This window comes from Dunckerocampus dactyliophorus, chromosome 1 (assembly GCF_027744805.1).
Source record: "Dunckerocampus dactyliophorus isolate RoL2022-P2 chromosome 1, RoL_Ddac_1.1, whole genome shotgun sequence".
Lineage (NCBI taxonomy): Eukaryota > Metazoa > Chordata > Actinopteri > Syngnathiformes > Syngnathidae > Dunckerocampus > Dunckerocampus dactyliophorus.
In genome coordinates this window covers 27,664,511-27,677,776 of record NC_072819.1, presented here as the reverse complement: position 1 = coordinate 27,677,776, position 13,266 = coordinate 27,664,511, and the positions used below count along the sequence as shown (strand labels likewise).

Below are 13,266 nucleotides of genomic sequence, written 5' to 3'. Positions count from 1 at the left end.
AAATGTAACCAATTCTTTCATACTCCATTTCCGACAATTACCCAAATTTCATCCACATCCATTCAGAACTTTTCAAGTTATTTTCAACACAAACAAACAAACAGATAAACGCTGGCAAAAACATTACCTGCTAGACTTATCTCAATTTTAGAGGGGACAGACAGAAGTATTACATAAAAAACACAATAGTATAACAGTAACAAAAACAACAACTTTGCCTAGTGACTGGTATGAGGGGACCAACAGAGGAGATTGACCAAAACTGTCATGACAACAGACTTCCATGCTATCCTGTGTATGGGCACAGGTTTGGTAGAATGTTATTTTCTGAAAAATTGCCGAAAAGATGTATTTTATTGTATGACAGCTTTGTGTGTTAATTAAGCAGGGACCAAGCCTCCCTTATAAGATTTTTTACAATTCCTTGTGCTTACAGGTTCACTGGCTGAGGAAGCGGAGTTTCCTGAATCCTGACAAGATCCTGGATGAGCGGCAGTTGCTGTCCTTCCCTGGGAAGAGGACTCACGCCATCGTGCCCAGCCTTGAACCTTTCTCAGAATATACGCTCACTGTCAACGTCTTCAACAAGAAAGGAAATGGGCCTAGCAGTGACCCAGTCACCTTCAACACTCCGGAAGGAGGTGAGACGTTCACACTCTACATGTAGACACAGCACCTGACATTCAGGTGCTTCTCAAACACTCACAGGCTATGCACCTGTGAGAGTACATCCAAAACTAAACAAAGAGCCAACAGCTAACGGATGGGGATTCAAACTGGGATTTGCTTTTTGAGAAAATGTCATTATATTTAATAAGGAAAGACAAGTTTTTGCTTTAAAGGAAGACAGTATGAGAGATAGTTGTTAAATACTGTAAGGAAGTAGCAACACGGGATTTTAGAACCCTGTGAGGGGACAAAGCTCATTTGGTTTACACAGTAAATATGGTAATAAATGTGATACAGAGCATGCATCATATTAAAGAAGGTAATTGGCTTTTTCACAGTTCCTGAGCAAGTACCCATTCTGACCACCTCCAATGCCCAGAAAAACTCTGTCCGCCTGGTATGGGGACCACCACTGGTGGCAAATGGCATCCTCACTGGCTACCTACTGCAGTACCACCTTAGTATGTACACACACGCACACACACACACATCTACAACATGCTATGATCCAGCCTATACTTACTGCAAACCATTAAATTAACATTATGTGCAGCAAATTTATTTGTGATGCATTATGTGCATTACTAGATGTGCTTAACTGATGGAACATTTATAGGATTGGAGGGTTGGATGTTTATTTTATTTACCATGTGTATAAATGGTCCGCGGCCCTAATGAGGATTAAGCGGCATACAAAATGAATGAATGAATGTATAAATGGGGAAGTGAGGACTAACAGAATCGCTAAGATTATTTTGCCTGCATGGCCATTTGTTGCCAGCCGGCTCAATTGAGTGCATGTAGAAATTGGAAGTAAGCAGTGGTGGGCGGTGCATTTGGTACCTGGGCCTTCGGTGGGGACATAATCAGCTATATATACATTGGTGTGAAAAAGTGTTTGCCCCCTTCCTGATTTTATATTTTTCTGCATGTTTGTCACACTCTGTTCCAGATCATCAAACAGTCAATGACAACACAGCTGAACACAAAATGCAGTTTTTAAATGAAACGTTTTAATATCAAGGAAGAAAGAAAATCCTGTGTGAAAACGTGATTGCCGCCTAAACCTAATAACTGGTTGGGCCACCCTTACCAGCAACAACTGCAATGAAGCATTTGCAATAACTTGCAATGAGTCTCTTACAGCGCTGTGGAGGAATTTTGGCCCTCTCATCTTTGCAGAATTGTTGTAATTCAGCCACATTGGAGTGTTTCTTCAGCAATTCAGAGGGGGACTTGGTGGTGTGTTTTGGATCATTGTACTGCTGCAGAATCCAAGTTCGTTTCAACTTGAGGGCACGAGCAGATGGCCAGACATTCTGCTTCAGGATTTTTGTGGTAGACAGCAGAGTTCATGGTTCCATTTATCACAGCATGCAACAAAACAGCCACCGACCATCACACTACCACCTGTGTGGTATGATGTTCTTTTTCTGAAATGCGGCATTACTTCTGCACCAGATGTAATGGGACACACACCTTCCAAAAAGTTAAACTTTTGTCTCGTCAGACCACAGAGTATTTTCCCAAAGGTCTTGGGGATCATCAAGATGTTTTCTGGCAAAATTGAGACAAGCCTTAATGTTCTTTTTGTTCAGCAGTGGTTTTTGCTTGTATTTTGCTCCTCGTCTTCCTCCTCCTTTAACCGAAGATTAATTTACAGTATTCCGTAATGGCGCCTTACAGCCGCAACTTCTACCTTCCTTCAGCATATCCAGAAGTACAACTTTTTGTGCGATGGTTGTATTCCTCTGCCTTTTGGGTGTACAACAATTTGTCAACATTGTGGGTTTTGTCAGGGAGAAAACCAGCAAACATACAAAGTTCAGAGTCACTGCAAGCTGTTTGCTAGCGATCATACAACAGGAAACACAGCAGTGCTGCACGAAGGAGACTGATTGACAGTGGTTTATAGCCAATCAGAACGCAGAACACAATGGTTCTCTCTTAGCCAATAAGGACACAGAACACAATGCGGAGGTTCTCCCTCAGCCAATCAGGTTGTGTGTTGTAGCTCTATATTTAGCTGGCTATTGTAGCTCTTCTGTGGGTTCCTAATAAGCTCGTACAGGAACATAAACATACAGTATACTGAGACGATGTGGAGTGATGATATCTTTACGCCAGATGCACACGTCTTCAACTCTCACATGAGTATACAACACCCTCTGCTGGTAGCAGTAGTAAATACAAATAACAGACACACGCAACAGAGCACCGATAGATCGCTCTAATACACCACTAGGATGCAGAACACAATGCGTGTTCATACACTGCTTAAAAAAAAGCAAAATTGCACTTTAAAAAATCCGCGAAACATCGAGTCCGCACAAGGTGAACCACAATGTAGCGAGGGAACACTCTATATACATATATATATACATATATGTGTGTATATGTGGTCGTACTTTGCCATTCACCATGTCAAAAACAAGGATCTCTAATACTGTACATAATGCTAGTAACTTTGAGTATTAGTAACTTTAACCGGTGATTGCTGGTGTGTGTAATTTTGGCGCTCAGCCAAATGTAACAAATGTAACGGCTTGGTGATAAAGGGTTTAGACAACTCCAAATGTCTACACTACAACATCATCTGGAACAGTTTATAATCAATGTCAAAACATCAGACTTTTATATCCAATACAGTATGTCCACTCACCGGAGATGCCAATTTCTTCTCCTCAGTCAGCCATTGTGGGTGCCCTGTGGTGCAAATCTGAAATCAAATTGGTCAAAGAATTAGCCCCATTGCTAATGGTGTTTAAGTGACATTATCCAGCACTCCTAGTTCCGAAGGCCTGGGCAGATTAGACGGACATGGCAACAAATAGAAGCTAAAATCTGATTGGACAATACACTATTGGAAGCAGTGCAGCCAATAGACAGACCACTAAATGTAGGTAATAGACTATTGGGAATAAATGAGTACAATTGAATGGAACAGATACTAGAATTTAAGTTGTAAATATATGTCAATGCTTTTTTTTGTGTTTCGGCCAGCAGAGAAGGCTTTGCTGGCCCTGACTGCACTCCACTGGAAGTTAGACTGACATAAACTAAGAAAACGACTTCAAAAACAACATAATTAAGATTACGTCTGTGTAGGCTCTCAGTCGTACAGGAGTTGTCCAACGAGGGAAAGGCTTCTTGAGACGTCATCTGTACTTCTGTGAAGAAGGTGTCGGACATTTTGCTCCTCATCCGAAGAGCTTCGTCAGCGAACTCACAAGTGCTGGTAGCCTAGGCCTTAAATACAGTAAGAGTGGGCGGAATTGGTGTGCCAACGCCCTCCTCCTATTGGTTGGTCCCTTACACAAAGACTAGGAGGAGTTGTGGTCTAATAATTAAGATTACACAAATTATTTATTATTATTTTATTTAGAATTAGTTTGTGTTATTTATAAGAAAATTACAAAAGACATAAAGCCTCCCACACATCCTCATGTGTCCTCTTCCTCATGTGTATGTGTCAATGTTAAACACTAGATGGCAGTGTTTAGTTCTGAAGTAAGCCCAACAAACGCACAGCAGTGATAGACTTCTTGGGGGGGGTTCTTAACAACTTACATCCTCTAAGACTGCAGACTTTTTTCCCCAACCATTCATGTCTGGGCTGCTTCAGCCTCCTTTTCCACACTTACTTCTGATGAGCCCCCCTCCACCATTTTCAAGTTTTCCCATTAAAGATGGTCTCTACATATACAATGTCACAGGGTAAGGGGCTTTACTCTGTTTTTACACTCTTGTTGGCTGCAGTTGAAGACCTACTACTTTAATACAATCTACCCCCCTCCTCCTCCTTTTTTGCCGTTTTCCAAATCAAAGTCTGCCTTCGGCACGGATGTGTTCTGTTGTGATATGTTCGAGGTAGATCCCATTGAAGCTCGAGGACATCTCAAATGCAGTTGCCAATAAAACATTACATGCAAACCCACTCTGCACGTCTAAATTTCTCAATGACTAACCTGATGGTGTTCATCATCACATGAAAACCTTCAAAAGCGGCACCATTCTTGTTTGGCTCAGCATCAGCCCTCACCTCATTTCAACATTGGCATTGATACAGGCGGCTGCAGGAGGAATGTGTAGATTTCCACATTCACCACACACACACACACACACACACACACATGCACACATTGCACTTTGATCTATAATGCATGTTGGGTGATATGTTCAGCTGCTCCTGATTGCCCCTATATTCCCACTTCCTTGCACCGCCTCCACTTTTTATGCTAATCTTTGCTTCTTTCTTCTGCATTTCTAGCTTTGCCTGCTTTGTTTATCCACTTTCATAATTCTTCCTCCTCCTCATCTCCCTTTTTTGCTGCCTCCCCCTGTTCATCAACTGCCACATAACTCTTCCTTTCTTCTTAGAGTTCTCTATCGCCCCCCTCATCTCCCTCTCAACTATCTTGTTAATGTATTCCTGCTCAGCTCACCTGTCATGACATGTATCTGCGACATTTGCTTTCCGCGTGAGCTAGCATGACATCTCCTCATCCTCACCCTTCCCCCGACCACTGACCCCCCGTGCCATTAACATACATCAGTGCTGGCGGCTTCTCACACGTCCGTCCGCCCATCCCGACCCACTTGAACTGATGTGACATCTCTTTTGTAGTTAATGAAACCACGATGGAGGTGCTCAATACCCGGGAGATGAACATCACCGGGCCCGACACCACCCACTGGCAGCTGGAGGGCTTAGAAGAGGGTAGCCGCTACCTTTTCCACCTCAGTGCCTGCACTCAAGCAGGGTGTGGACCTCCACTAGCACAGGAGAGCAGCACTGGCACTCCAGCACGTGAGTCTATAGCACTGTATTTGTGTGTTTGTGTCAGTTTCCAAAATCAGCAATGTGTACTCTGACTTGAAGAATGATTAAGCCGGCTTCCAACACAAAAAACACAACATCTTGTCATTAAAATACAACATAAGTCAACATAAACAACAAGCCTAACTGAAATAAGACAAACCATAACATGCAGTCCATACATGCATTCATTTTCGACACCACTTGTCCTCATTAGAGGCATGGGTGAGCTGGCCAGCTGAGGTGGGGTACAGTCACTGTGGACTGGTCACCAGTCAATCACAGGGCACATATACTGTGGACAAACAACCATTCCCACCAGGGGTGGACTGGGAGAAACATTTGGCCCCCTGACTTTTTGGCCCAGACTGGCCCATTACAATCTGCGGGCATTATACTGTGCCGACTCACCGCATTGATGTATATTCAAACACACAAGCCCCTAATAACACCACTACAAACAATATCCCTCTGCATTCTGGAATGTTGAATAAATAAATGAGAGTGAAATAATTTATCGGGAGGCTCACTGGGATGCTGGGGTCTCTGGTGAGATCTTGTCCACATGACAAGTAGAGGAATAGTGTGGAATACTTCTGAACACGATTACACGATTACACACAAGTTGACTTTTTTTTCCCTTCACTCTCAGGATTTTTGAGGAAGTTTAAAATGATTGTTTTACAGCGTCCAACCTCAGCAGCAATGGCGCTCTGCCAGAGATCTTACTAATGCATCTCAACAATCCGACCATGTTCAAAGAGAGAAAGCTTTTTTACCTTTGCCATCAAGAGATCATGGCTTTGTTCACACTGCAGGTTATGATGCCCAATTTGGATTTTTTCTTAAAATCTGATTTTTTATGCAGTCGTTCATATTACCAAAAGATGCAACTTGTCAATGTGAACGCAAAGAGGCCGGGAAGTGACGCGCATGCGCAAAAGCACAACGTCGCACCCATTTCCGTATGTTTACGGAAGTAAAGATTGCTGCAGTGTGTGTGCGCTCCTCTGCACATTTGTGGCAATGTCAAGGATTAGGTGCAACGGGACTCAATATTTTCTTCACCAAATGATCTTGTGTAGCACATTAAGAAGAACAAGGGCAAGAATTTTGCCTAAAAAATTATTTTCAGATGACAAGAAGAGCTTTTGCCGACATCGGTGGGTACCTTTAAAGTCTCACTAAGCACGGCAATGCATGCCTTTTAATGTTCAACGTTTCCGCTACATGTAATTGATCGTGACGGCCCGTCACTACAAAATAAAAGTCGCCACACCTTGAAAATTAACTTGAAAACAATGTTAAGTAACTGCATATGCTATATAGATACATATATAGCTTATTATTTACGCACATATTGGCCACAGTTAGTTTGGAAACAATTTAAAATCTAAAAATGTTTCACTGTGCTTTATTTTGAATGCACCGGAATCGCTTGTCTGCCGTGTCGGCACTTCAAGATTCAAGATTCAAGAGAGTTTTATTGTCATGTGCATGGTAAAACAGCAGTTATACTATGCAATGAAAATCTTATTCTGTTCATTCTCCCAGGAAAAGAAAGAAAACACAAGAAAGAATAAGAACATAAGAAACAAACATATATACCAATAAATTAAGCAACAACAACAGAAGAGACATTAATACAGATATAAATAAATAAAGTGCTATGAGTGTGTGCGTGTGTTGCGTGCGGCGTGTGCGAGTGCTTCGTTGAGAAGCCTGATGGCCTGTGGGTAAAAGCTGTTTGCCAGCCTTGTGGTCCTGGACTTCAAACTCCTGTAGCGTCTGCCTGACGGTAGGAGTGTGAATAATGAGTGTTGTGGATGTGTGCTGTCCTTGATGAGGTTGTGTGTTCTGCGTAGGACTCTAGTTTTATAAATGTCTTGCAGTGAGGGGAGGGCTGCCCCAACAATGTTCTGTGAGGTCTTGATCACCCGCTGGAGTGCCTTCCTATCACGTGTTGTACAGTTACCGTACCAAACAGTGATGGAGGCGGTAAGGACACTTTCGATAGTGCATCTGTAGAAGCAACTCAGGATTGTGGTGGACATACCAAATTTCCTCAGTCTTCTCAGGAAGTACAGTCTCCTTTGGGACTTCTTCAGAATTTGTTGGGTGTTGTGAGACCAGGTGAGGTCCTCGCTGATGTGTGTGCCAAGGAACTTGAAGGTTTTCACCCTCTCCACCTCAGTCTCATCAATAAACAGGGGTCTATGCGGCTCCTTTTCCCTTGTTCTTGGGTCGATGATCATCTCTTTAGTCTTATCTGTATTGAGAAGGAGATTGTTATCACGACACCAAGCTATGAGGTCCGCCACCTCTCTTCTGTATGATGTTTCAACACCACCAGTGATCAGTCCGATGACTGTAGTGTCATCCGCAAATTTAATGATGCTGGTGTTGTTCTGGGAGGCCACGCAATCGTAGGTGAAGAGCGTGTAGAGGAGTGGACTCAGCACACACCCCTGTGGGGTCCCAGTGCTCACAATTCTTGAGCTGGATGTGCGGTTGTGGACTCTGACTGACTGGGGCCTGCCTGTGAGAAAGTTAAACACCCAGTTACAGAGGGAGGGAGACAGGCCAAGTGTGAGGAGCTTATTTGTGAGTTTGTGGGGGCTGACTGTATTAAAAGCAGAGCTATAGTCTATAAATAGCATTCTGACGTATGTGTCCTGGCCCTGTAGGTGAGAAAGGGCTGTGTGGATGGCAGTGTTGACTGCATCATCCGTGGACCGGTTCTGGCGATATGCAAACTGTAGAGGGTCCACAGTTGCCGCCGGGATGCTCTTTTTGATGTGGGTCATGACTAATCTTTCAAAGCACTTCATAACAGTAGGAGTGAGTGCTATAGGGCGATAGTCATTCAAGCAGGTCACGTTGCTCTTCTTGGGTACGGGCACTATGGTGGTGGACTTAAAGCAGGTCGGTACAGAAGTTTGTGCAAGCGACAGGTTAAATATGTCAGCAAGCACATCAGCTAGCTCTGATGAGCAAACCCGAAGTGCACGTCCTGAGATGTTGTCTGGCCCTGCTGCTTTTCGTGGGTTTGTTTTGTTTAGAACCCTGCGCACATCAGCTGATGTCACCATGAGAGGTGAGTCCTGTGTGCTCCCCAGGTTCAGCCACCCTCTCTGCTCATCAGGAGTTTGGGTGTCAAAGCGGGCATAGAACTCGTTCAGCTCATCTGGAAGTGTGGTTTGGCTGGACGTGGCTACACTACTCTGCTGTCGATAGTCTGTGATGTGCTGGAGCCCCGCCCACATGCGCCGAGGGTCTGAGGTGGAATAGTAGCCCTCCAGCTTCTGTCTGTACTGTCTTTTGGCCTCCCGTATGGACCTCCTCAGGTCATATCTGGCCTTTTTGTAGTCATCAGCGGTGCCCATGACAAATGCAGTCGAACGAGCACGTAGCTTAGCCCTTACATCACAGTTCATCCACTGTTTTTGGTTAGGGTATTTTCTGTAATACTTGGTGGTGGTAACAGTCTCTATACATGTGCTAATGTAGCCAGTAACAGCAGAAGCATATTCATCCAAATCAACAGTACAATCTTCCCTCCCCGCTGCAGTTTTAAACACATCCCAGTTTGTGCAGCCAAAGCAGTCCTGAAGTACTTGATCAGTTTCTTCATTCCATACTTTAACTGCTGTACGTACAGGGGGAGCTTGTTTAAGAAGTTGTCTGTATGTTGGATAAAGGAATATAGAGATGTGGTCAGCCTTTCCAAAGTGGGGTCTTGGAACAGCCTTCAAAGCACCTTTCATGTTGCAGTAGACTTGGTCCAGGATGTTAGTTTCCCTCGTGGGAAAGCTCACATGCTGGTAATATTTGGGGAGGACAGTTCTGAGGTTACAGTGGTTGAAATCGCCAGCACTTGCTCATGTTGCAGCACTTTGCATCTTGTGTTGACGTTCGTTGTGTTCCTCATTATGGTGCAAATAAAAAATAGTCCGTAAAATGTGTAGTCAATTGACGACAGCTTGTCACATGCAAAGCCTGTCTATGCCAGTGTGTGATCGCTCACGTTTCGATCTCATTCCATTTCTGGCGTCTTTTACACATTTGCACTGCCTCTCCGGCGGTAGCTAGTTAGATCACAGGTGAACTAGAAGTGGCTCATTCATGTCACATTCATGCTAACTTACGTTTTAAAGTGCCACTTAATAATCTTGCTCTCGTGTGATCATTATAATACTTGGCTTGTCTTCAAAACACTAGATGTGTGTCTAAGTTGTTCAACAAACACATAGTGTGTCCGGCTTTAGACAGTGATGATATCACACTCCAACAGGTAGCTCGTATGTTAGCAGTAGCTCACCAGCTGATGTTGAGTAGTTCATCAAATAATAATTGCTTAACCTCTTAGTAGTTTTATAAGTGTTCTATTCAAACATGACGCCCGTATTTAATGACAAATGAGCACACTGAGTGGAGATGTACTTTGTAAATAAACACAATTAAATGTTGTCACATAAAATAGCTCACCTAACCTTTCTTTTTGTCAAAGTAGATTTAATAATGCTGCAAGTTGGATACACCTGTGCTATCATAACCCTGGACTCTCAAATTATACTCTTTATACACGCCACATTTCTATAACAAAATATTTACATTATTTTATTTTGTTAATTGTGTTATTTAGTTTTTTTAACTAAAAATATATATTATTGAACAATTCATTTCCCATGTATTAGTTTTACTCTAAAACAGGCATCAAATAAAATGTAGGTTTGTGTCAAATAGTACAAAATGTACTAATAGTCACGTAGTACTGTGGGACTAAATAGGTCAGGAAACAAAACCCACGCACGGGGAGAACACGCAAACGCCACACAGAGATGCCTAATGGAACCCAGGTCTTCCTGATCTCATGACTGCAATAAATTGCTTACTCAATTTTTTTATTTTGTCTCACTCCACTTTCTTCTCGTTTTGCATTTTGAAGCTCTACTTGGAACCTCCTTAAGATCTAACAATACAAAATGCAATGTCTTGTAATTTTTCAATTGGTCTTAAAATTTTGATCAGGAGTGTATTTTCCCAAGTGACAATGCTTTAGAAATATAATTTGTCTCTACAGTAGTCAATTTAAAGCAGTGTAGCATTACCGTCCTTTAAAAATAACTCAACACACAACCGTTATTGTCTAAACAGCAGGCAGCACAAGTGCAGATTCAAATAATGAATGTTGCCATTTTTAAAAAGCTATCACAGCCTGTGCATGTCTAACATCACTCAGGTGGTCACTTTATGTGTGAGTTCAGTCAAGAGGGTAACATAAACAACGAGTCTGTTCAATACAGCTATATTAGGCAGGTGTAGTGAAGCATCTGGTACGTGAATTTTGACTGATTTAATGGAGAATCATTAAGAGCCTTCCAATGGTAAACTCCTCTGGTGGGAGGTGGGATACATGTTACGAATACATTATTATTACATCTTGAGTGTTTATCAGCATGTTGTGTACAGAGTTTTGAGACGTGCTATTTTAATGAATAACATTTTTCATCAATAGTGTTTTGAAGTGTGACTTTTCTGCAGAGTGAAAAACAAAATCAGGTAACTCCTTAATAATATTCACTACTATGTTTCTGATCATATGCAGTAGATTATAAAACAAATCTAAATACAAACTGCTGTTAGAAAAAAATGTTTAAGTAAAAGTTTGACATGTATTGGTATTCTGTGGAAATCTGACAATAATGTATTTTATTACATGAAATCAGTCTAGGCAGTTTATTCCAACTTTAGTCCAGCTTTTCTTAGGTAATTGAATAATAATCGCTGCATTAGCTTTGGCAATTTGTGTTCCAAATGGTGTGCAATTAGAGACTCATTTAAAGTCCAATGATTTATTTACTCTACTTGGAAAGTCACATTTGAAGGGGGAAAAGGTGCAATACAAAGTCAGTATTAAAAAGAGAAACACAATTGGGGAAATGCTTTTGATGTTTTTGGTTTTATTGTTGTGTCAATTTGAGCACTTCTAATTCTTTGTGCCTGAAGTAGTAAACAACAGTTTTCTCTAAGACAGAAACTTTCCCACTAAGTATTTGTTTGTTTTTACATTTTTACATTTCCAGCATAGTTTCTGCATATTTATCAAGTCAGATCTTTACAAATATAATAATCTGTGGTTAATCATGATTGAGCACAAATTAATAAGTTAAAAAAGGTTTAAAAATGTTATATTTAATTATCCTGTTGTCATCAACATACCAGTGAAACAACATTGTGTTTTTGACAAGGAACAGACAGGGGGATAAGTTGCAAATCAACAAAAATTTGTATGATGACAACAAAAAACAATATAACAGAATCGCTACATTTTGAATGAAATCAAACATACTGTAACGAGAGCTCTTGCAATGCAGAAATAGTGAGTAGGAGTAATAACAGTAGCTAAGTTAACTTTACCAGACATACTGTATTCATCCAACCATCCATTTTGTATACCGATTGTTCTCACTAGTGTCACGGGATTTGCTGAACCCTATCTCAGCTGTCTTTGGGCTAGAGGCAGGGTACACTCTGGACTGGTCGCCAACCAATCACAGAGCACATGTAGATAAAAAAAACATTCACACTCACATTCATACCTTTAGAGTCTCCAATTAACCTGTCAGGAATATTTGCAGAATGTGGGAGAAAGTCGAACTAACAAGAGAGAACCCATGCACACACGGGGAGTACAGTCAAACCTGTCTTAGCGGCCACCTGCCTATAGCAGCCACTGAAAAATCTCCCGCAGCAAATTTACATGTTATAGACCCTGTGTATAGCAGTCACCTGTCTAACGCGGCCAGCGGCCACCCATTTTGTCTCCCTTGGTCAACATCTGACCGCATATAGCGGCCAAATGACCGACTCAAGTAGAAGCTTCATGCACGAAAAAGTTTCGTTTTTCAATCAATGAAGCCGTCGTGTGTAGACCTTAATTACTGAGTCCTAGCTCAGTCACAATCATTCACAAGATCCACACAAACTGTCAGTTGTTCCACATAAAAAAGCCGTCTTCTTTTGAGCTTGCTATTTCCTGTTCAAACATGTAACTTTAAGAGCATTTGCACCAAAACATTACCGCAAAGTAGGCTGGGAACAGGACGTGCTCCCAGCGACGCTACAATACAATACTGCTTGCACGCAAAAACCATGCTAGCATATGTTTTTAAAAAGCCAGCGGGAGCAAAACTGAGTTGGGTTGTACTTAATTGAAGTATTTTAGAATATACTCACGTTATTTTTGATCAATCCTCATCCACAAATCCATCAAAGTCCTCATCTTCTGTATTCGACACAAAAAAAGCCGTCTTCTTTTCCGTTCGCTACTAGTCCGTTAACTTGACAGTGTTATTCAGCTCCGAAGCAAAGAAGGAAACTTCTCCTGTTGCTTCTGCCAACTTTATTTATTGAACGCGGCCACCAGAGAGCATCTCAGAACACACACACACGTCTCGTCTCTCCTTCCTGCTTGCCCACAAGCCAAAGGTTAAACAAGCCCCACTACATAGCTGTCCAGCCAATGCCTGTAACAAGTGACACCGTTTATTTCCTGGTGTGAGACAATGTGCACTGGTCAATACTGTAATGCCGCTTGTTGTGGGGAAGGAGAGACTCACGTCGCCGATGCACTTTAATCACTTTATTAACAGCGGAGAACACTGCAGGACTTTACATCCACGCCAACATAAACACACTTCCCAACTCTCTCGAAACTCACAGCTAGCACTGAGTCTAGCTCTCCTGCTCGGGACGCCCACCGTCACTTCCCGTCA

At 42.1% G+C, this 13,266-nt stretch overlaps 1 protein-coding gene across 15 annotated transcripts in view; it reads left to right on the top strand.

The window, feature by feature from the left end:
• Positions 1-13,266, top strand: part of LOC129181261 (neural cell adhesion molecule L1-like protein) — a 62,498-nt gene that overhangs the window by 21,414 nt on the left and 27,818 nt on the right. For all 15 annotated transcript variants that reach the window (XM_054776236.1, XM_054776228.1, XM_054776273.1 and 12 more), the window contains 3 exons: positions 437-641; positions 1,008-1,130; positions 5,297-5,479. In XM_054776236.1, the coding sequence (XP_054632211.1) occupies positions 437-641; positions 1,008-1,130; positions 5,297-5,479 (511 nt within the window). The remainder of the gene's footprint in view (positions 1-436; positions 642-1,007; positions 1,131-5,296; positions 5,480-13,266) is intronic.